The sequence below is a fragment of the Cuculus canorus genome, chromosome 12 (genome assembly GCF_017976375.1).
Source record: "Cuculus canorus isolate bCucCan1 chromosome 12, bCucCan1.pri, whole genome shotgun sequence".
Taxonomy (NCBI): domain Eukaryota; kingdom Metazoa; phylum Chordata; class Aves; order Cuculiformes; family Cuculidae; genus Cuculus; species Cuculus canorus.
The window spans coordinates 14,380,998-14,404,851 of NC_071412.1; the positions used below are offsets into that span (position 1 = coordinate 14,380,998).

The following is a 23,854-nucleotide window of genomic DNA, read 5'->3' on the forward strand; positions in this document are numbered from 1 at the left end:
GGAAAACAGGACATTCCACTTAAACCTAAGAACAAAACTGTTTTATTGTGAGGGTGGTCAGGCATGAAGAGGTTTCCCAGAGAGACTGTGGAGTCTTCATCCCTGGAAATATTCAGAACCCAACTGGACATGCTCCTAGTCTGCCTCCACAATGAGGAGGGTCTAGAGACCTTCTGAGGTCCCTCCTGCCCTAAGCTATTCCATGGCTCAGCTCACGGAGCGCCAGATGACATATGGAAGACACATCAAGCTGCAGCTTCTGACAAAGCTATTAGCCCACCACATTGCTAACTAAGATTCAAACGTGATCAGAGGACATGGTGTACCAGTTTGTGAAGTATTAACAAGTAGCACTTTGGCAGTTGTGCCAGATGTTTGGGACTTAGAGGACAGTTACCGATCATCTTACTTTTGCTTCAGTTAGACCTTGTGGATGTAAACAGTGGAGGGAAAAGAACCTTAAATTTGTATCCTGCTCCCATGAAAGCAGACAAAGAAAAAAGTGCAACTTGGCATGCAGGATCTCAACATAAGTAGAAAATAAGCAAATAAGCAGCGGTTACTGCTTTTTGCTCTCACGATCAATGATCGATCCCGATTCTTCTGTCACTAGGTAAGTATGTTTTCTACGTAGGTGGTTGCAGCGGGACAGCTCGAGTCCCTGAGATTAGTATGAGTGAGGCCATTGGAATTAATGGTTCGGCTTTTGCAAGGGATGATGATCTGAGTTCCACTGACCCCACTGCACTTAAACTCAGGAATTAGTATCAGAACAAGTAAGTTTTTAATGAATTTGAAAAAGGAGCAGCCACAGGTGTGCATGCTTTCACCTCGTATCACCCTAACACCACCATTTGAGCAATATCAAGAACAAATCCTGCATGACTGCAATGTGAAGTCATAACAAAACGATCTAATATTTGTGATGAAAGCCTTAAGGACAATGACAAAGGCGCCTATTAATAAGACATTCGTCAGCAGAGTATCCCCAGTAGAGCTGGGCAACTATTGCAACCCAGTTCCCTTGGATATTCATTTAAATTCTTAAATGGATTTCTTTTGACTGTTCCCATCCCTTTTGTGCTCACTTTCCATGAATAGCAAATGAGCTTTAATAAGGGGAATAATCATGAAAAACACATTTTAAACTTGAACATTTGCCAAATGAAAACCTCAAACTGCACAATCAGTGGTTAGCAGTACATATGTCACTTTATGACTTTTACAGTAAATTCAAAATATTGACTCTTGGTCAGTTTTCACACATTCCTACTAAGGAAATACAAATAATATCATTACATAGAGGACTCAGCTGCATAGGTTACAGTATTGCTAGATGCAGTTAGTATACTTGAATGATTTGCTGGCTAAGAATTCTTGATAATAATTATGACAAAATAATTTTGAAATTCTGCACTTTTTTCTTTGTAAACAATTTTTTAAAAAAGGAAACTGTTACATACTCTGTCCTGCTAGGCATAATGATTTGCCAGAGGACAGAGCAGCTACGGATATAAAATCTTTACTCATCGCCTTTTAGTGAGAGAAATATAAAGCACCTAGGATGCACAGCTGCAGCCCAGAAATACAGTATGATATATTTTCCCTTATTTTCAGTATAAATCTCTGCACTCTCAAGGAATACCTTTTGTATCTCTTTTGTACAGCAAATCACAACAGCAGGATTCCCCACAGGTCAACCCCATTTTATTTCTTACCATAGGAACCTAAGAGGAAGACCATCAGTTTCACCCAGAAACTTCTCCTTGTGATTTTGGAAGCAGAAGTAAAAAAGTCACCCTGGAAACTCTGTTTTCTATTTACTGTGGCATATAAATAAATAAACCTTAGAGCATTATGCTCTGCAGCACTGACCACAAATATAGATATATATTTGAGCTAGATATACTGTAGGGAGCAACACCAATTTGGTAGTGGGAAGAAAAGGTGACCTGTTAGGTCTTTCCATCTCTAACCATGATTATCCTTTGAACCCATGCAGGAGGCTGCGGAGCATCATTGCAGTGTAAAGGCTCCAACCAAATCAAATGCATTTTGATGACAAAAAGATCAGTGTGGTGGACTCCTCCTTTGATCTATCAAAATTGTTTTTGTAATTTCCAGTGTAATTAATGTAAATATATTTTATGAAAGCAGGAATACTGGAATCCAAAAAAATTGTCAGTAACAAACAACTTAAAAGCTCCTTAACCAGCTAAAACTTAACATTCTAATGATGGATTTTAGTATTAAATATTTTAATGATAAGCCTTAGTATGAAGGCTTTTTTCCTTTAAATAACATTTGAGATTTCTTATCAGTAGATATATTAAAAACCCTGGAATAGACGAAGTAAAGGTACAGAAAATAAATCAAACAACAACTTCACATATCAGTGATGTAGTGAATATACAGCTTCACAATTCAGTAATGTAGTAAGCTTTTGACTGCATCCAAGGAGGAAAAGGGTGGTGGGAAGAAAATCAAATGCATACCATTGTAAAAATCAGGTATTTTAGTAAATAAATTGCTTTTATGCTTCCAATAATTAAAACATCATGTAGTGTCATATTCCCGATATGCTTGAAGAGATCTACAGGACTTTTTTTTTTTTTGGGGGGGGGGGGTTTATTACAGAACAGCATCAGTTTCTAGTTTATTTTGGAGAAGAAATTTGTCTAGTTGTGTTATAAGCAACTCAAAGCTGTTTGTTCGCAGAGGCTGAAAATTGCGTTTCAGGCTATGAGACACGGCAATGGAAGCAAGTTACCATTTCAACCCAAACTCAGTTAAATAGTGTCTTCTAGTGGTGACAACTGACATTGCAAACTTAAAAGCAGTAAGGTGGTTTATGACATCTGAAACTGAAATCCAGGAAGAAAAATCGGAAGCCTGTCAATCCACAAATATAAAATAATTTTCTTTTCACTAAAATAAAAAGAACATTCATATTTTCTTTGTAATGCTATATAAAATAATTTAAAAAGATAATTGGGATAATCGAGGTAATCATAGGCCTGTCAAAGTGCAAATTGAGCATCATTGACAAGCGGACCATTCTGACCTTATAAAATTCCTGGACACATCTGTGTGGTGCCAACTAACAAACACCAGTAAGTAGGTGAGCATTAAATGATCAACAATATACCATGGAGATATATATATATATATATACCTGCTTTTGCCTTGTGCACATTCCATTTCCACGTATAAATGCCTAACCATCTACATGATAACCTTTTAGTTCTGCATTCAGAATGAGTCTCTTAGGTCATGTTGTTTTCAGGCATTGTCAGATGATTCAGGTTTCAGGCTTGGCATTCTCCAATGACCATTTCTTTGCCAAAATACTGAGCAACATCTATCAAAGGTACTACTCTGAAATTCTGTACTGCGTCTCCTGACACGTTTTTCCAAGCAGGGAGACCTCCTGAGAGGCTCACACTTCCCAGCATTGGCAAGAACAAACATGTAATTGAACTTCAAAGAGACTTCTCTCACTCATTTAAAATAAAAGCTCCTCTAGCACTCACCGGTGTTATCCAAGGGAGCACCGAATGAAATAAGGAGTGCTCTATGAAAAGAATATTTGTACTGCTTTCTTGCTGTTCTACCATGTTTTGTTTCTCAAGCACCTAATGAAGGAAAACTGCATGAAGACATGTATGCCCCATCATTCTGCAACTGTGCGGCACTCCACCTTCATTCTTCAGCTTTTAATAAGACATTCTGATACTTTGAACATTTTTGCAGTTTTTATTTTAAAACAATTAAATATGCTTTTGTTATTCTGTTAGTTTTGGCTCTCCCTGCACAAACATCGTGGTGTATAATGACAGTTACTAGATGAGCATCAAAGTTTGCATCTGATATCGCTGGGACAAACCCAGTTGTTAGATGAGGTGTAAACAGTTCTCCTTGCCTTTAGTGATTCCACCTTTGACTTTTACTCCTATGAAGTTGCTCTCCAAGAGAGAAAGGAAGAGAGGGGGAAAACTGAGAATCCATAAAACTGTTCTGACTAGTACATTAGAAGCAAGCACACAGCTACTCAACAGTATCAGCAATGTATGAACTTAACCAAAAGGTCTTACATTTTTCTCTGTGAAACAGAACAAACAAGAGCAGTGATCTCAGTCACTTTTAATTAACCTTTGTTTTATGGCAGCCACTGAATGGCCTGAGTAAGCACACTGGTCTGTGTTCTTCACTGTGTCAGCAATCAGCATCCACCACAATTCAAACTGGATTAAAAGTCTGTTCTCCCAAATGCTGCCCTTTTCTTCCCTCTTCCATCATCACTGGTTATTTCATCTCTGTTCCTACTGAACAAGAGCTCCATCATTTTGGTCTCCATTTCCCCTTTCCTCTCACATCCTGCTTACATATTATGTCTAAAATCATCCTGGCTACCAAAACCAAGTCTATACTGCGGTCGTCTCTCACTAAGTTACAACACCTCCTCCTCCTCATATGCTTGAGAACTTGGCTTCTGCAAATCAGCTTCTTGCAGATGGCACATCCTTTTACTGGCATCAGTTGGTTACTGAGAAGTATTAGTCATTGCAGATACACATTTTATACAACATGTGAAAAATAAGAAAGTAGAATAAACAGGAACATACAGTGACATACTGCCTTGGCTCTTTCCCAGTCTCTTTTCCTCATAAGGATAAATACTAGATAGCTTGCACCATGTATATATGCTGAAGTGAGGTTATGTAGGCAATTAATTAATATTGAGAAAGTATTAATGCTTTCCTAATAGTCAAAATATTCATCCTCCAAATGCCATACTTACACTATGCACAGAGCACTGACTCAGACCCAGAAGCAATGCGTGGAACTCATGACCTTCCACTGCTTTTCTGTTTCATCTTGAGCAAGATTTAATTTTTCATCGCTTTTATTTTCCCCTTGGTAAATGCGTAGAACAATATTGGTGCCTAAGGTAAATCAGCTGGCATTAGGGCTTGCCTGCCCTCCTCACACACCCTGGCCCCCTTCCCCACCTCAACTGCCCAAGTGCTGGTGGGGGATTACACACAACCTCAGGAATGGACCTGGCATTTCTCCATGAAGATCATGGAGGTTCAGATACGGCGATTTATGCCAAACTACACCTTAGGCACAGGAAGACAACCTTGTCCTGTTCTTGTTCTACCCTTTTCAATTCTTCAGTGCCTCCAACACTAAAACCCACACCACTGCCCTTGCAATAAAAAGCCTAAAACCAAACAGAACAACCCTGCATTGCTCTGTCCCCTCAGCTCCCGCCTGTCCCTCAGCTGTGACCCCTGTCCCCTCAGTTCATAGAATCGCTTGTCTGGAAAAGACCTTTGAGGTCACTGAATCCAGCCCTGCCTGCCCACTACTAAACCATATCCCTGAGCAGCTTGCCTACCCAGCTTTTAAACGCCTCCAGGGATGGGTATTCCAACACCTCCCTGGGCAGCCTCTGCCAGTGCCTGAGAACCCTTTCGGTGAAGATATTTGTCCTGATGTCTAAGCTGAACCTGCCCTGGTGCAACTTGAGGCCATTTCCTCTCACCCTATCGCCTGTCACTTGGAAGAGGAGACCAGCACCCACCTCGCTACAACCTCCTGTCCGGGAGCTGCAGAAAGTGATGAGGTTTGCCCTCTGCCTTCTCTTCTCCAGGCTGAACAACCCCAGGTCTCTCAGCCACTCCCCAGAATCCCTGTGCTCCAGCCCCTTCCCCAGCTCCATTCCCTCTCTCTGGATGCACTCCAGCCCCTCAATGTACTTCTTGTAGTGAGGGGCCCAAAACCGAACCCAGGATTCAAGGTGCAGCCTCACCAATGTCGAGTCCAGGCAGACGATCCCTGCCCTGCTCCTGCTGGCCATGCTGTTTCTGATCCAAGCCTGGATGCTGTTGGCCTTCTTGGTCACCTGGGCCACTGTTGGCTCAGCTTGCTCCCACCTGTCCCTCAGCTGTTGATACTGAAAATGAAGGCAAATAAACTCTCTAAGACTGGTTTTGGAGTTTTATAAAGCGAGCGCCCTTCATCAGGGCTGGGCAGCACAAGGGAGCAATCCCCATGGATCGTGTGCAGTCAGGCAGGAGCTGGCACAGAAGAGATTTCCCACTTACGTGCTTGTGTATGAATTTTCCCAGAAATCTTATGCACATTCTATCACTTTCCAAGGTCGCATTTTAATGTTATTAGGAACTTCACAACAGTCCAATCTCTTCCTCATTCAGAGCTGCTGCAGCTCTGCCCGACCCTGCCTTAGAGATGGGGATGATACCCAAAATGTCAGGAAATAAACTAAGACTCATTTTGGAGCTAGAAAGCAAAATCCCTTCATCAGGGCTGGGCAACACGCGGGAATGATCTCCATCGATCCTGTGCAGCGAGACAAAAGCTGGGACAGAAGATATTTCCCACTCACAGACATATGTATAAGATTTCCCAGAAATCTCACACACATTCTATCACTTCCCAAGGTCTCGTTTTAACGTTGGTATGAACTTCACAGCAGCCCAATCTCTCGCCCTTCGGGCGCTGTCTCTAACTCTGCCGGACCGTTCCTGAGCTGCGAACAGAGGGGGATGCAGCGAGACCTCCGCTCGGCACAGACCGCACCGAGCACAAGGCGTTCTCTCCAAAGAACGGACAGCGTCTGGAAAAACACTGCTTGGAAAAAAAACTGCTCTCTGAAGGACATCGTGTCTAACTTTCAAAGAACACAATTATTTGGATGAAACATAACTCTTAATTCAGCTTAACTCAAAAATACCCCACTTTTTGTGACAGCAACCACTCCTCGTGCCCCTTCCCCTCGCCCCCGTCTCCCTCCCGTCCCCTCAGCTCCCGCCCCGCCCCGCGCATGCGCAGTGAGCGGCGCGGCCCCGCGATGCTGCGCACGGAGAAGGTGCTGCAGCTGCGGGGCGCGCTGGGCCGCTCGGTGCGCGTGGTGCGCGAGCTCTACCTGCGCCCCGACGTGCCCTGCCGCAGCGCCCGGTGCCGGGCGGGCTGCCCGCGCGGTGAGGGGGGAACCGGGCAGGGGGGATCCCAGGGCGGGGGATGGGGGAGGAAGTCCCCGGCCGAAGAGGTATCCCAGTGCATTGGGGTGGGGCGGGGGGGAAGGAGTCTCCAGCAGAGAGGAGGGGATCCTTGGAAGGGGGGGAACCTTAAGCAAAGAGGAATCCCCAGGCAAGGGGAGATCCCCGGGCTGAGAGGGGAATCCTTGGGCAGAGGAGGATCCTAGGGCAAGGGGAGATCCACAGACCGGGGGGATCTTTAGGCAAAGAGGGATCCCCAGGCTAGGGGTGGGTCCCCGGGCAGGAGGAGGAGGGTGAAATCCTTGGGCAGAGGGGGTTCCTTGAGGGGGGGAGGAATCCCCAGGTAGAGGGAGGGGGATCCTTGGGCAGAGTGGGGTCCTTGGGCAAAGAGGGATCCCCAGGCAAGGGGAGATCCCTGGGCAGATGGGGAGGATCCTTGAGCAGGGAGAAGGTCCCTGGGCAGAGGGGGATCTTGGAGTAGCAAAGCAGGGGTATAGGGAGAGTATTCCTTGAGAGCCAAATCCTTCAGGAATAAATGAAGTGTTAAGGGAAGAGAAAAAGGACCGCAGAGTTGATTGTGCCAGGGTTTAACTGTGAGCAGGTTACAGACAGTGATAAAGGATTCTGCAAGTTTTGTACTTCCCTTTTTTAAAATACATTGGTTTCTGCAGGATGGTGGCCTATAACATCACTTAAATCATAGACCTACTTTTAAGTATTCTTACAGTGGAGCCAAGCTGTTATCTTCAAGTGATTATAATTCTGCATCAGCAATTATTTCTTTTAAGTAATTAAATGTAATTGCCTGTGATACAGCTGGCCATTTCAGACACAGGAAGAGTGCCAGCCTCCGGGACGTCTGGCTATGTTGTTGGTTTTACTCACTGAGGTGCTGTTACAGGCATCACACATCATCGTGTGACCTTTGGTATTTCGGGGGACCGGGTGTTCTTAAAAAGCATCATTTATTTGGTGCAAGAACGTGACTGGCAAATAGCTAACATGATATCCAGCTTATTGAAATCAACCAAATTATTTGCTAGCTTCCAAGAAAAGTTTAGAATTTTACCTCTTTTTTTCTTCTGTGCTGCACTTCACACAGACGTTGTCACTTCTGGTTTTGGTGCCTGTTGCAGTTGAGGGCAGAAGTGTAGCGTACTTAGCTACCCAGCATGGCAGGACTAGTGACGGCTACTGCTCTCTAATGTTTTGCATTTGGGTGGGAATTCTGTAAGGATAAGTTACAGGTGCACAGAGAAAAAAAACCTCTCACCTCTCTCGCTGACCTTCCTGTCTTCTGGTCTCAAATGTAAATTGTGCTGAGATGAGTACCAGGATACGTCCCTTTGGAATTATTCTGGGCAATTCAGAGGTGAGGTGAACATTTGTTTTCATTCCTGACTCTGCACGGTGTGCTGAGCAAACTCATTTCACGCACTGTGAGAGACTGCCTGCATAAATCACACCTACGGATACTTGTCACGGTGTGCTGTGCTGTGCTTAGATGTTATTCTGATCTGGGTGTCTGGGTTAGGCAAGGATAGCTTAATACGGGCAGATTACATAAATCTTGAAGTGACATTTCACTTTCAATGCTTTTCTGAATTATTAATAAATACTAGCTTTTGTGTGTGCATCCTGCCACCATCCATTATGTGAGAAGTGGCCGTGTTACTGTTTGCAGAGTTGTGCCTCCTGGATTCACACTTCCAGTGATCACAGATAATGGACAGATTGTCCTGTGACAGCTTCTATGAAATAGATGAAAATAACCTGACTTGTCAAGATCTGTATAATTTTATTATAGATAACTATGCTAAGTTCAGCACTTCAGAGTTGATAATATTGAAAGCAATAAATAGGCATTGAGAGAAAATATGTGATTTCCCCTCCACATGAAAGTTTATTGTGTAACCTTTGAAATACCTGAAGCAATTAAACTCATTAATTTTTATGTACATTTTAAGATGTCTTTTGTGATTGGTTGGTTCTGGTATTTTGATGGTGTATTCCTAAGGGATGAAGTCTCTTTAGAGAAAATTAGCCGAGATGGTTAATAGTTTAGATCCAAGAACATCATCTTTTTGCGGTAGCCAAGCTTAAGCTTTTCTCCATGGGTACCCTTATCTGTGTGCTTTTATGTAAAGACAGAGCTCTAAATGATAGTGTGGGATAGGGAGCTCTGTGGGAGCAGCGTAACAGAAGCACCCTTTGAAAATTCCGTGAAAAGATTTTCTGTGGCAGTTGTATAGTCTGTTTTTTTACACCTGGATAAGAAAAGGATCTATTAACTGCACTCTTTAAGCTACATCCTTTTCATAGTGCAAGGGGATTTTTTTTTCACTCATTTGGATAGAATTTGCACTAAATTTTGGCATCAGTGCATGCAAAAAGTGTCTGTCTCGAATTTTGGAAATTGTACTACAGGATTGTATCAGAGTTGTCATTTTGTTCATCAGAAAAAGAGATAAGAGTGCCCTTGAGGATACAACTCAAATTCCTTGACATCTGAAAGTATTTTTAAGAAACCAGCGTTGCAACTTTTAAACCTTTGAACCCTGAATTATGTTTTAGATGGCAAGTTGTTATCGGATGATGTTACGCATTATGTTGTTCCTGACTGCAAGGTTGTTCAAGATTACCTTGAGATTCTCGAGTTTCCAGAGCTGAAAGGTATTATTTTCATGCAAACAGCATGTCAAGCTGTGCAACATCAAAAAGGACGCAGGTATTTATCCTGTCATGCCTTTTTTTCATTTGGATTGAAGTAAAGATACTAACTTCATGAAACATATATTTAAGCACAGTAACCCGAAGTTGGCAAATATACTGTGTTTAATTTGGTTTTAGGACTCGGAAGTGTCTTAATATAATTTTAGAGAAGGGAAAGGACTGTGATCCTTTATTGTCCATGGGCATTGATGTTTGTCTTAGCTGTGTCTTGACAGGAGCGGTAGGTATTAAACCTGTAGCATTATTAACTAACTGGAAGGCCTGAGACAGGAATTGAGAAGACTTTGCAGTAATGACGTATCATGTGCCACGACTCTATTATGGATGTGGTTTTGGTTTGCTGTGTTAAAGCCTGAGCACTGGTCTTTGGGGAGCAAGTAACAGTCGCATGGTGCTGAGCTTACCAGATGTTAACCTGTGTATTGCTGTGGCATCAGAAAGTGCCATTTGCTATCAAGGTCTTTCTATATTTCTAAAGCACCAATGCCTTTGTAGAAACAGCTCTTGTCCCAGAAGTGACAAAATAAGTTCCTGAACACTTATCATGTTTTGTAGGGCTCGTTGGAAAACAACTATGTTTAAAAATTGAAGCATTCGTAATAGAAATTAGAAAAACTTGCTTACAAATTACTTTTTTTATCGTCATGGGTGTAATTTGATGAATGCATATCTTTGTGCATGGTGGTAGTTTTACTTATAAGTTTTTCAGCTGTATTTTCATCTGGAGTTAAAACAGTGTTGTCTTTTGCGTATTCCAGACAGTACAACAAGTTGCGAAATCTAGTAAAGGATGCCCGTCACGACTGTACTATGTTTGCTAATGAATTCCACCAGCATTGTTATTTGCCAAGAGAGAAGGGAGAATCCATGGAGAAATGGCAGACCAGGTTTGCTTTGACTTAATACACTGCACAACATTGTGAGACTGTGTTCAGCAGTATTGGCATGCGTTGGAGGGATGCCCATCGCAGGGGGGTTGGAACTGGGTGATCTTTAGGGTCCCTTCCAACCCAAACTATTCTATGAGAGTTCATACTCTTGCTATGTTTGGCTCTGAAAGGGTTCACAGTCGTTCAAAATCTAGATTGTCCTTTTGTGTAAGAAAGTGTCGGCTTGTTTTCTTAGGAAAATAGACAAAAATGTACTTGATTAAATTCAGTAATGCTAAAAAAAAAAGAAGCTGGATCTTAAAGTCACACAGTCATTTTAAAGGATGTTTTAGCATAATAAATAGATCATACACACCTTATTGGACTGCTGGGTGTAGTGTCTGCAGACACCATAGCACTGGAGTTCTGCCGGTTTCAGCTGGTTTATACAAACTCATTCAGAGAAGCAATACATTACGTTGTAGCTAGGGCGCATGCGGAGGTGTTGGGGAAGAATCTCTCTGTCCCTGTGTCTTCTTGGTGCTTGTGTATGGCACCTAAAAATTTTCACAGATACAAGGTTTATGTAACTTTGCGTATATCTCAAAAGTAAGCATGTTAAACCAAAGACTTGTTTATACAAAGCCTGTAAATGTCTTGCAAGTAGCAAATGGGACGTGCTAGAAATCTTATTTTAGTCTTTGCTTTTCTAGGAGTATTTACAATGCAGCGGTCTGGTATTATAATCACTGCTTGGGTCAGATGCCAGTTGTTATGGTAACGGAAGATGAAGATGCTATCAGGCAGTATGGAAATGAAACAGAAGGAGTGTTTGTGATTTCCTTCAAGGTAACATGCAGAAAAATAAAGGTTTCCTTTATGCTGCGTCAAAGTGATGAAGCAAGTACAAGAAAGCCCAATGAGAAGTGCAAATTGTTTCAGTGTTTATATTTATGAAAACTGCATGTCTTCATTTATCAAAGACAGCAAAGATGTCAGTCATGGGATTGTCATAAAAATGTGGCAGAGAGCAAACTAGAGAACTGGAAAGGAAAACAGCAGCATTAGAGATAGAGGTCATCTTTCTTAGATGGAGACCTTTTCATTGGTTTCCTTGTTTTTAAAGAATTTGGCGTTGATAAACAATATTCCATTACCTCAGCCAGCTGTCAAAATCTGAAGTGCAAGCAGTCCATAAACAGGGTAAATATCCACCAGCATTATTCTGCCACTTTGGATTAGCTTTGACTACTCAGGATACAGCGATGCATGAGAAGATAATTTATTGTGCATTTAGTTGTTGATCTCTGATGACTGTTTGTATTTAGCAGGATATGTGCTTGGTGGGTGGAGGGGGGATTATGTTTAGCTGTGAAAGGATGTTGGATAAAACCAGGACCAAATAGATTTACCTTAAAGCAATATAACAGTGATGATGCTTGATGTTTTTAATTGCTGCGAGGCAATGGAAAGTGGTCCGGAGGTAGCATTCAAAATAATATAAAATTGTAAAAATTATACTGAGTTGCCAGTTCAATGATTCTGTTACTGCACTGTACAAGAAGTATGTAGCCTCAGTGGGTAGATTGGTAGTAAAGGTTTGTAGATCTGCAGTCTAGGATGCTGATGCTGTGTGAGCAGTCACGTCTCCTTTGTTGTGTTTAGCAGATTAGTTAGTTTGACTGGAACATATCTGTGGTGTTGAGAGCAGATATGTTACCACTTGGAAATGCTGTTTGAATGTAGCATGTGAGACAGCTCTTGTCTATGATGTGCTTTCCAAATGAGGCATTATTAAAAGAATAGAGATACCTCAATACTTTCATTTTTGTTTATATACGTGCATACAGAATTACTTGGATAACTTTTGGCCTGACTTAAAGGCTGCCCATGAGCTTTTTGACTCTATACTTCAAGCTCAGCGTGAACGGGAGAGTGAAAGCCAAGAAAACAATGGAAAAGAATATCCTGAGCACTTACCTGTGGAAATACTGGAGGCTGGGATCAAATCTGGAAGATACATACAGGTAATTTGCTCTACAGGGAGCACTGATGGAACAATGCAGTCTTGTGCTTGGTGCCTTCAGTTACCTGGATTAGACTGATTTGACAAAGAAATATTGCCATAGTGGGTAGAGAGAAAGAAAACAGAAAAGCAAGAGTAAGAGAATGGAAAAGACTAAGAGTCTCAAAATATTTCCTTCATGTTGTGAACACGTGAGTTTGGAGGTTTTTTTCTCTCTTGGAGAAGGAAAAATGTGAATTCGTTATTGACGGTCTATGAGGATCTAGGATTTGCTGTGGATTTTTCCTGAGATATTTCGTATACCTGTAATATTCCTGATATTTCGTATACCTGTAAATTGAGAAACTGGGCGTGATATGGAGCAGCTATATGTCATTCTTAAATAATGCTGCACAAGCATGTCTTACTTCATTTGCACAGAGCTCCCTGCCAGTGAAATCAATTTATGTTTTTATGGCTGTGGAAGGCCTTGATGTGGACTGTTGGTGGACAAGCGTCCTTCTCTTAAAAGTAATTTAAAGAATTAGAGGTAGGATTTTGTTCCTTTCTCGGCAGTTTCAGCAGCAACGCAAGAATAGAAAACGAGCAGAAAGAATGAGTTTTTTCTTTCTTGTAGGACTAACTCCAGATTCCATGATAACAGAACTAGCAAAAGTAATCTTATACTCCCTGTGCTTTGAATGAAAGGCTCTTTAGCATTTTACAATTAAATTAAGAATTTAAAAGAACTTACCATTCCTTTCCAGAGTGAGTACTGAAAGTTCTGCATTTTACATTCTCCCTCTGTAGACAGAACAGTTCTGTTCAAAATAACCTGCATATCAATAAAACTATTAATTTATCTAAAAACAACTGTAAAACAAAAAGTATTTTAAAGTTGGTTCTTTAGAGGTGTGGCTAGTTCATTCTGTTTATCATTTATTGTTTTCTTTCAGGGTACACTGAATGTCAATAAGCACAGAGCCCAGCTGGAAGCTTTTGTTCGACTTGAAGGATTTAGCAGCAAAGAAACAGGTGAAAAGGCAATGAGAGGGTTTATTCAATGCCTTTTTGTCCCTGTCTGCACTCTTTACATGAAGCCATGTAGACATACAGATGTAACTGTTCCATTATTAAACAAGATGAAAACTAGGATACTGTGATGTTTAGGTTTTTTTTCATGGGCTAGAAGGGAAGCTGAAGATTAACCCACAGGATGGGCCTCAAGAGAAAGCAGTACCCTTTGTGTCCTCCCACTTTCTTTGTACCTTCAGCCGTGTTCTGGACTCCTGTCCTACTACTAGGTTTCCCCAGACCTTTTCTGCAGTTGAATACTTCAGAAATGCAAATTGTTATCCTGTGATTTGCTCTCACTTCAGGTGACCATTCGATTGAAATAAGTGTTTGTGAAGGCGTTGGCAGGATTAGGAAGCTGCCCATTGTGAACATAATAGGCAAAATACCTTTTGTATCAGATTGGAACACCAGTATTGTCATTCTGATATGACAGCAATAAACAGTTTTGAAGGAAGAGCCCATTATCCTTGCACAGATTTATTGTCCCAGCTTTCAGTAAGAAGTGCTTTCAAGTGTTCCTATGAGAGACTCTGCAGTCAAACCAGTGTTCAATACACTAATCCTTTTTGTAAACTTGTTTTATTCTGAACTCTACCCAGAATCATGTGGTAGTGGTTTCCATAATGTAACTGTGTTGTGTGCTTGTAAAGCTGCTGTCTGAGAACAATGAACTCATGCCAGCCTATGCTGCTTTTTATCCAAGAGTTCAGTTACAGAATTGCTTGATATCTCATTTGAAAAACATAAAAAATGTGGAAAAGGTTTTAATTTTCTTGCAATATTAATTACTTGCCAACATTCCTTTGGGGAAGAAATCATATTGCAAATGTAATTCGCTGTTATTTCAGCAGAATGCTGCCAAGAGGGGAGGGATTTTAATTTCGTAACCATTTATAGTTCCTCTTTATTTCAAATTTAGAACTTCAAAGTGACATCCTTATATATGGGGCCAAAGCTCGAAATCGTGCCATCCACGGTGATGTGGTAGCTGTTGAGTTACTCCCTTCGCATGAATGGAAAGGAAGGACTGTTGCCCTCTGTGAAAATGAGACTGAGGATAAAGCACCTGCAGAAACCACGGGTGACCCTATGCCCACAGGTAAAGCAGATGGCATGATACGATGTTTTGTTAAGATCCCCTCAATTCCTTGGTCCAAGCTCTTCCTTATGTAGTCCTTTCCCCTATAGGAAATTCGAAGTGCTTATCCCAAATGAAAGCATTATAATATCCCAACAAGAAGGCCGCTAGATCCTTTCTATTATATAATCCTCCCCTTTTTTTTTTCCTCTCTTTAATTGTACTCTCAGAAATATCTGAGTTATTGTATTTACTGAGTTTGGAATATTTGCTACCCAAACGTACGCTGTAACTTCACAGCTTTACAAGAGACAAACTGCGATTCTAATACAGACCATTTAACCAGAGCGTGTACTCAAGTCCTCTGCTATCACTGTTGATTACACAGAAAAATCACAGCATCCTTTTACTTCCTTGATAACAAATAATGTTCAAGATGCAACATTTTTTGTTCAGTACAGAGGCGTCCATCTCTCGTGGCAATGCAGCATGCCTATGTACCATGAGCACTTAGTCTTATTTGAAAATATTACTCTACAGATGAAGCTACATCAGGAAAGCTTGCCGAGGTCAGAGTTAAAAGTTTCAGGAGGTTAATTCTCTTCCTGCTAGAAAATGCTGTTTGGTTTTGATCTTTGCTGTTAAAAGTTTTCTATATTTTTTACTAGAATTGGCCACATTTCAGTAGTAGTGGGAATCTCACCAAGTAATTTATGTACTGTATCAACTGAAATCTATACAGTGAAGTTAGTGTTCACTTAAATAAAAGCTCATTAAAATCTGTCTGTGCCAACGATAATCTATAACAAACTTGTGTTGTTGTCTCCATACCATATGTAACTGTTAGCAGTTGTAGTACAGATTTCTGAACACGTTTGTTCATATTACAAAACAATGGATCTTCTGTACCTCCACGTATTTGCTTTCATGGTCCTGTTTAACTCTTTAATGTACAGCTAACAATATTCTTTATTAAAAGGTAAAGTTGTTGGAATCATGCAAAAGAACTGGAGGGATTACGTGGTCACTTTCCCCTCTAAAGAAGAGAGCCAGTCCCAGGGCAGAAATGCTCAGAAAGTTCTTGTTACACCTTGGGATTACCGAATTCCAAAAATCCGGATCAGTACACAGCAAGCTGAAGCATTACAGGTAATTTGACAGAAGAGTTTCTCTATTCTGTGTTCCTACAAAATTTTGTGGGTGCTTTATGCTGTAATGATGTTTTCCTTGGCAAAACCATGGGTAAAACTATTGATAAAGTTACATTTGTGAGAGTAGCTCAGTTCCTGCCTTGAGGGAATGTGTTCAATTCCTGTCAAAACTGCCTCAGCTTCAGGTAATAAAGCTTATTTGAGTTCTGAATTTGCCATGGTCCAGGTACCCGGAGCATTTATATACTACTCGCTTTGTTTTTTTCTGATGAATGAAAGGTCATATTAGGGGTGTAAATCATAGTAACCCTTGTGGTTTTAGTGGATCTATGACTATATATAACATTGATGAAAGCAGTAAGGAGAGCTTTTCATCAAATATGGAATGGTGATGATTAGCCTGCCACTGCTGTAGGAAGAAGAGACGTGGTTTTATTCATTCGTAGATGCTTTTGCCTTGTAACGTTAAGCTTTTCTTCACAGCCAAGAAGTAAATTCCAGTTGTGTGTTTTCTGGTATAAGAATATTTGTGTACAGTTTGGTTTTGCTTTTGTTTTTTATACCTTAAGATAGAGAGTCTCTGTAAAATGACCCCAGATGGCTCTTTGATCAGGAAATAAATTTAAATCTCAGTATTTCTTTGGATGTTTCTCATTGTGTCTTTCTTTTTCCTTTTTATGAAGTGTTCAGAGTTGTCTGTTTCTGGAAAGCATTGTTTGCCCCTGAAGGAGCATTTGTATTGATTGCTTGTCAGGAGCAGATTGCTGTTCTAACAGAATTGTCCTGCTGCAGGAGTACAGAGTTGTTGTGCGCATTGACTCTTGGGAATCGACTTCTGTGTACCCAAACGGACACTTTGTGAGAGTGCTAGGAAGAATCGGAGATCTTGAGGGGGAAATTGCAGCGATTCTGGTGGAGAACAGCATCTGCGTTGCCCCTTTCTCAGAAATCCAGGTTTGTCTTTGTGATTAGGTGTGCTGTTTTCTGTTGATTTCCAGGGACTTGTTTCTCAAAGAAGGACCCCTCTTACACCTGAGAGTCTTGGTTGCCAACATGTTTTTGAAAGGTGAGAACTATTTATAGGTTGTCTTTCTGGAATTGCAGAAAGACTGGCTATAAAGAGAATACAGATTTTCAGGTAAAGAGTGATTTTAAGGCAATAATGTTTGCTATGGAGAAACTATTACGAACTCTTAATTCTAATTTGAGGTCAACTTTTAAGATACTGCTGGTTTTAGTGTGTGTTTACAGTACTGATCCTAAAGGCCCAGACCTACTGAAATTGTTGGCCTAAATCCTTTTGTCTTCAACCAGGAGAAGAACCAGCTCCGAGATGAGTATTTTGATTATACCTACAATTAATAGAAAGAAAAAGATGTAATAAAATGAAATGCAGTGGTGATGTTTGCCAGAGCTGCAATAATACCAGCTGCTGATATGCGTAGCATTCTTTTCAATTCTGTTTCATACTGTCTGTGCAGTAAATGTAACGGACTGACTTGGAAAGTGCAAGAGAGAACAATTTGTCTAAGATGAAAAAGTACACAAAACCAATTAACGGAGTAGAAAAGGAAAAGCTAATTAAATATAATTTGTTGGCTTCTTTTTGTAGAAAAGATATAATTGTATGTTCATCAATGATGTTTTTGTACAGATGAGTGTAATGCCCCACAGTTCTTCAAAGAATCCATGGAAGGTGGATCCAGAGGAGGAAAAAAAACGCCTTGATTTAAGAGAGACACACTTGATATTCAGCATTGACCCAAAAGGCTGCGAGGATGTGGATGACGCACTCTCTGTTAGAACTCTGCCTAATGGAAATCTAGAGTTAGGTGTCCACATTGCAGATGTGACCCATTTTGTTGCAGCAAATTCTTACACGGATGTTGAGGCCAGAGCAAGGTAAATTAGTTTCTAAAAGTTGTAAAATTTATGGAGCTTAGAAGTTTGTGATGCTGCCCAGAGGAACCACTGAGAAAGAACATTTCCTTCCTTCCAGGCTTTCTTCTTCTTTCTTCTTTGTGTCATGGAAACAGCTTACTAAAATTAATATATAACTAATGGTATTCTGCTTTTGTTTGGATGACTAGGGCTGCTGGGGTACAAACTGCTTTCTGACCTACTGTTTCACCCTTTGCTATGGAATTGCTCTTTTCCACCATGTTTGGATTTGAGTGTATCTTTACCTAATTGCTTCTGTTTGCTTTATGCTCTATGTTAACATTTGTGATATGAAGTGTTTACATACCACTTGTTTGCATTTCAGGAGGGATGAATCTTCACAGACCATAGAACACCTACAAAATGCAATTGTCTTACATTAATTTAATTCCAGAGGTATTTGGCAGGCCTACATTTTAATATCCAGTCATGTGTTTCAATATGCCAAATATTCTGTCCTTTTTTTCTTTTCTTGCCATTGTTTTGAACTTAAAATGTTGAACCACTTTATGAAACGTACTCTTTGTAGATGCAGAGATGTAAACTGCATAGCCAGCAGAGGTGTTTGCTGTAGCCATTAAATGATCTCTTCTTGGTTGAACATATTTTGTACAGCCCTAGCCAGGTCTGGCTGTAATAGCAGGTGGAGGCACCAAGGAAGGCAAAATTAGGCTTGTATTATACAAGTGGTTAGTTAAATAATTAGACTTTGGTGTTGCACACGCGTTCTTTAAGAATAACCTTTTAAAATCATGCTAAGTATCTTGTTGCAGTGCAGACTGCTTGGGAGATACACACCAGTGAGTCCTGGTGAGAAGAACATAAATTTATTTTATTCCTCAGGGCAACAACTTATTATTTAGCGGATCGTCGTTATGACATGCTGCCCTCCATCCTGAGTGCTGATATATGCTCTCTTCTGAGTGGAATTGATAGGTAAGATGTTGTGTAGTAACCGCCCCTGCACTTGCATTTTGAATTATTTATTACTGTTTGTAAGCAAAGTAATAGGAAGTCATGAAAAGCTGAAATACGGCATTACACAATTACTATCTCTTCCTCCAGTAATGTTTACCTATCCCTTTAGATATTTGCTTTGTATTTAAACAGCAACCTATCTTCTTCACCGTTGACATAGAAGTCAAGCAGAGCTATTTATAGACTTGTGATCTTCTCTTCAAGGTATGCTGTGAGTGTCTTATGGGAACTAGAAAAAGAATCATATGAAATGCTGCAAGTCTGCTACGAGAAAACCATCATTCGATCAGCGTACAAGTTATCATATGAAGCAGCGCAGGGGTTATTAGATGGAGACACAAGTGTTGTTGAAGATATCCTGGAACTGAAAGACTTGGATGAAAGAATGAGACAGAAGAAGCTGGATGAACTGGTTTGGGCAATATCTAAACTCACTGATATAGCCCGATGCCTTAGAGCTAAGCGGGACAGCTGTGGTGCTCTGGAGCTGGAAGGGGTAGAGATCCGAGTGCAGCTGGATGATAAAAATAATATCGATGACCTCATCCCCAGGCAGCCACTGGAGGTGCACGAGACGGTAGCAGAGTGTATGATCCTTGCCAACCACTGGGTGGCAAAAAAGATCTCGGAAAGCTTTCCTCATCAGGCTCTGTTACGTCAGCACCCTCCACCTCGACAGGAGTTTTTCACTGAACTTAGAGAATGTGCTGGTGCCAAAGGGTTCTCCATAGACACGCGGTATCTCTTATTGTTTAGCACTTTAATTAAAGTTAAGCAATTAACACTGGAATGGGTTGCTCAGGGAAGTTGTGGATGCCCCATCCCTGGAGGCGTTCAAGGCCAGGCTGGATGGGTCTTTGAGCAGCCTGATCCAGTTGGAGGGGTTGGAACTGCATGGGCTTTAAGGTCCCTTCCAACGCAAACCATTCTATGAATTAACTGTTTGGCTGTATTAGCACAATTCTCAGTATTGATGGTAATAGACACTGTATAGCAATTCTTAAAGAAACTACCATAGCCTTTCTGTAAGCGGGAGATGATGCTCTAAACAAGGGAGGCTGCCTGTGTTCTGCTGGCCGGACTACAAAGTAACTGAGTAATTTTATACGTATCCCAAAAGAATTCGCTCAGTCAATATGTAGTGGTTAAGCTCTGTAATAGCCTTACTTGCACCTTATTTCCTGTAATAGTAGTGTAAGAGACTACTTGTTTAAATCAAGTTAATTCGGTGCATCATCTTAGATGACTCAAATTAATTCAGAATTACTTTGTCAAGATTACTTTGTCCTATTTTTGTATAAATAATTATTAGTAAATGTTGATGTGCTTTTGTTCCTTTTAACTATAGGTTATACTCAGGAATAGCATAATTTGCTTCAGAATGAACTCTTTTTTTGACAGGTCTAACAAAGCACTGGCTGAATCCCTTGACAAAGCAAATGACCCACTGGATCCGATTGTAAACAAACTGCTGCGATCGATGGCCACTCACGCCATGTCCAATGCATTGTACTTCTCAACTGGCTCTTGTCCTGAGGAAGAGTTTCATCATTACGGTATCTCATCACTTGATCTTCTTTATACTACTCCTGTTCTTATTTCTGAACTGCTGGGAGGGGCATTGATTGCCTTGATTTCTTATCACCGCTTCCTTTTGTATTTGTAGGACTTGCCTTGGATAAGTATACTCATTTTACATCTCCAATTAGAAGATACGCCGATATCGTTGTCCACAGACTCTTGATGGCAGCGACTCTGAAGGAAAGCAAAGGAGATGTTAAAGATTATGTATTCACTAACAAGGACCTTCAGGAATTGTGCAAACACATTAATAACAGAAACCGGGTAAGATGGTCATTGTGTGTATCTCCATACATTCGTATGCTGCCCAGCGGAATGGGGTACCAGTCCTGACTGCAGCTTTTGGGTACCACAGCGACATAGTATCATTCCATTTTTATTTATAGTGCTTTGGGGATTTTTCCTGAATGGTGGCTTCCTACTTCACCTACACTACATGTTAGATTGCCTTTTAGATGTAAAGTTTTTCTAGGGGCTGGGTATGGGAATAAGTAATGGGGGAAAAGAAACTGTGGAAATGAAAGCCAAACAAGCTCATTGAAGTAATTATTCAGGTGGGTTTGTCTTTTCTTTTTGCGGTGGTGCTTGCAGGCAGCCCAGCGTGCTCAGAAGCAGTCTACTGAACTCTTCCAGTGTATGTACTTCAGAGACAAAACCCCAGAAACAGACGAGCGCTGTGTAGCAGATGGTGTTATTTACTCAATTCGAACAAATGGGGTGCTTGTTTTTGTACCAAGGTGAGTGGATTACAGCTTGGACTGAGCTTAACAATAAGACCTAAGTGTTACTGGAATGCCATGAGGACACCCCTAGTCCTTGTGAAAGTGTTTCTTCTGTGGCCTGGTGTTGGCCAATGACTGCAGTTTGGATTTTTGCTGTAGCTCATAAGCAGTGCCTTTCTGTGCAGTGACTCTGAGAAGCCGCTTCTCTGAGCAAATGGTGAGACTATGCTGCACAGTATGGATTGATTTCAAAATATTAAAAGGACAGTTTTGCCCCAGCAGCTGCTACTGCAGAACAATGACTGGAATGTTTTCTTCCCCCACCCTCCCCTCTTTTTTTTTCAGCAATAGGAAGTGATTTTCCAAATCACAAAGCCATGCATTCCTGAGCACTTTATTCCTCTGTAGCAAACTGTATTTATGCAGGCCAGGAGCACATTCTGAACTGCTACTGCTACTCATGACAGGCAGCAGAGCAGGGAAGCAGAGAAGAAATATTTATGTAGTGCTGTTTATGGCATTTAGGCTCTTATTAAGTGCCTGTCTCAGCTCAGCCTCTGGTTTATGATAGCAGAAAGCAACTCTGCAGGAAGCTAACATTACATTTTAATTTCTGAGCTTTTAAATCTGTATTTTCAAGTATACTACATGTGTTCTCTGTGTGTTATGAATTGACTAGTGAATGATGTAAGAAGGCATTAGTCACTGGAGAGCGTTTCATAAGAGTGTGCCAGCTCTTCCAGCTCAGGGGAAGACAGCTGCCTTTCCTTTCTCTTACTGACTTCGGACATTTTGGGTTAGTTCATGATCTTTGTGTTTGTGCATTACTGGTAGCAACACTGTCTGCCCAGCTGGCTAACAGGTACAAGAAATGTAGGTGTAAGAACTCTTTTTAAACAAGAAAGAAACAAAATCCACAAAACATTCTACAGAGCTGTGAGGGAAAGCAGAGCATGACATGGATACCCTGGACTTCCATGCGTACAGCCAGAGGCTGCTTGATCCTGGCCACAGACTGAGCTTCAATCTAAATCAGCTCAGTGTAGGCCTGTCTCCAGCATTCTGGAGGGCCTGGCTTAGCTGCATGGCAGAAGAACCAGCACTTCCCCACCCAGAAGAGGCTTCCTTCCAGTGCAAGGATGATGCTGGTCTTCAAGTAACTCTTTCTTATTGGAAAATTGTTTCCTCGCTGTGTTGCCTGGAATAACTTGTAATGCAGCTCTTCTTCTATCTGGTCGTTCCAGGCTCCACCCAACACTTAAAGTAATGAATCACTGCTTTCAAAACACATCTGTCACTGTCTTCATGCTGTCTCTATATACTCTAGGGGTTCCTTTGACAAGGTACACTGGAGTCCCTGAAGTGGGATTATCATGACATAGTATCTGCCCTTTTACATTGCTTTTGTGTAACCGTACCTGGCCTTCTGCTGGTTTCAAAATTAAGAGAACTGATAGAAACTGTTCTAACAGTTTTCACTCCTATCTGCTCACCTGCTTTCTTTTAGATACGGAATCAAAGGTGCTGCATATATGAAAAACAAAGAAGGCTTGGTCATCTCTTGTCAGGGTGATGGGAGCTGTGAGTGGAAGCCTGGATCACTTCATCGCTTTCAGAACAGAATTACTTCCACTACCACCACTGGAGAATCGGTTACATTAAGCCTTTTTGATCACATTACAGTGAGTATTCAACGTGAAGGAAGTACAAAGAAATAGCATTTGCAGAACTAAAATAAATTTTGTATTGCTTTTCAGGTGCAAATCCTCGTGCAGACTTCCCGCTGCCATGCCGATATGATCAAGCTTGAAATAATCAGGAACGCACCGTACCAAACTTCAGACACAGAGGTCTCCCAGAAGAATTTTCAGGTGATGAAATCAGAGTTGGTAAACAAAGTCAGTCAGTCTGCAGAAGCAGCCCAGCACGCCCAAGAGAAAGCAAGAGTAGAAGTAATTGATGAGGACCTTCAGGAGTACTGCCAGACCAAGGGAGCAAGCCTGTACCAGCTGCTGGAGGAAATCCGGCATTTGGCTCTATTGGATGTTTCAGCTGACATTAGAACTTGAACAGCCCAGCACCATCTGCTTGGCGACGCTCTTCCTGTTCACCTCGTATAATTCAGGTGGTGGGTTTTTTTTAAAAAAAGGCTAATTATTTAAATAGTCAAGAATTGTTTTAACAAGAATCTAAATGTCTATTTTAAATAAGAATTATTTTTGTCTGACTATGAACATGTATGAGATTTTAGGAGATTTTATACGTGATAAATCTCATCTTCCAGGCAAAAGTCATCTTCCAGAGCTTTGAACTGGACTGGAAGGGGGAGGGGGATAATACCAAGCTTGCCCATGACACACTGAGGGCTGACATGCTAAGGGTAGAAGGGTAGGGTGCTAGCGGGGGCCCTCAGCCTGTGTCTGTGAGCTGTGCTGGGCACACTGGAGCACAGTTAAGTTGTATGGAGATGAGGTGGGGGGCTCTCCATGTAATCAGAGGCAAGAGGGAAACGGCAGTCACTCTCTCAAAGGAATTAAGGTGTGTTCTTCCAAGCTGACACACCTAACAGCTCAGCTGAACGGCCTCTACACCAAAACATACAGCATGGTCAACAGACAAGAGAAGCTGGGAGCCCTTGTAAGACAGGAAAACTGTTCACAGGTGTGATCATGGTGGGAAGGCTGGCACAAC

The 23,854-nt window shown here is 41.3% G+C and overlaps 2 protein-coding genes across 3 annotated transcripts in view; one reads left to right on the forward strand and one right to left on the reverse strand.

Moving 5' to 3' along the window:
- Window positions 1–5,932, reverse strand: part of MEGF11 (multiple EGF like domains 11) — a 291,395-nt gene extending 285,463 nt beyond the window's left edge. The window contains exon 1 of the mRNA XM_054077403.1: window positions 5,819–5,932. The gene's annotated coding sequence lies outside the window, so the exon portion shown is untranslated. The remainder of the gene's footprint in view (window positions 1–5,818) is intronic.
- Window positions 5,933–6,870: 938 nt separating this feature from the next.
- On the forward strand, window positions 6,871–23,402 carry DIS3L (DIS3 like exosome 3'-5' exoribonuclease). 2 transcript variants are annotated; one of them, XM_054077544.1, is made up of 17 exons: window positions 6,871–7,010; window positions 9,603–9,756; window positions 10,520–10,648; window positions 11,344–11,479; window positions 12,481–12,657; window positions 13,592–13,670; window positions 14,632–14,811; window positions 15,770–15,939; window positions 16,734–16,895; window positions 17,596–17,843; window positions 18,726–18,818; window positions 19,065–19,598; window positions 20,262–20,416; window positions 20,527–20,705; window positions 21,033–21,178; window positions 22,671–22,845; window positions 22,921–23,402. In XM_054077544.1, exons 1-17 carry the CDS (start codon window positions 6,881–6,883, stop codon window positions 23,230–23,232), a joined length of 3,159 nt encoding a protein of 1,052 aa, XP_053933519.1. In that variant the 5' UTR covers window positions 6,871–6,880; the 3' UTR covers window positions 23,233–23,402. The 2 variants fall into 2 exon arrangements, with proteins under 2 accessions (XP_053933519.1, XP_053933520.1); XM_054077545.1 differs by lacking the exon at window positions 6,871–7,010 and adding an exon at window positions 7,547–8,400.
- The last annotated feature ends 452 nt before the right edge of the window (window positions 23,403–23,854 follow it).

Excerpts from the sequence above, each read along its gene's own strand:
- DIS3L (XM_054077544.1), top strand. The coding sequence starts at position 6,881 with ATGCTGCGCACGGAGAAGGTGCTGCAGCTGCGGGGCGCGCTGGGCCGC. Across the intron at positions 15,940-16,733 it reads AGCAAGCTGAAGCATTACAG|GAGTACAGAGTTGTTGTGCG; the intron begins GTAATTTGACAG and ends GTCCTGCTGCAG. Across the intron at positions 16,896-17,595 it reads CCCCTTTCTCAGAAATCCAG|ATGAGTGTAATGCCCCACAG; the intron begins GTTTGTCTTTGT and ends GTTTTTGTACAG.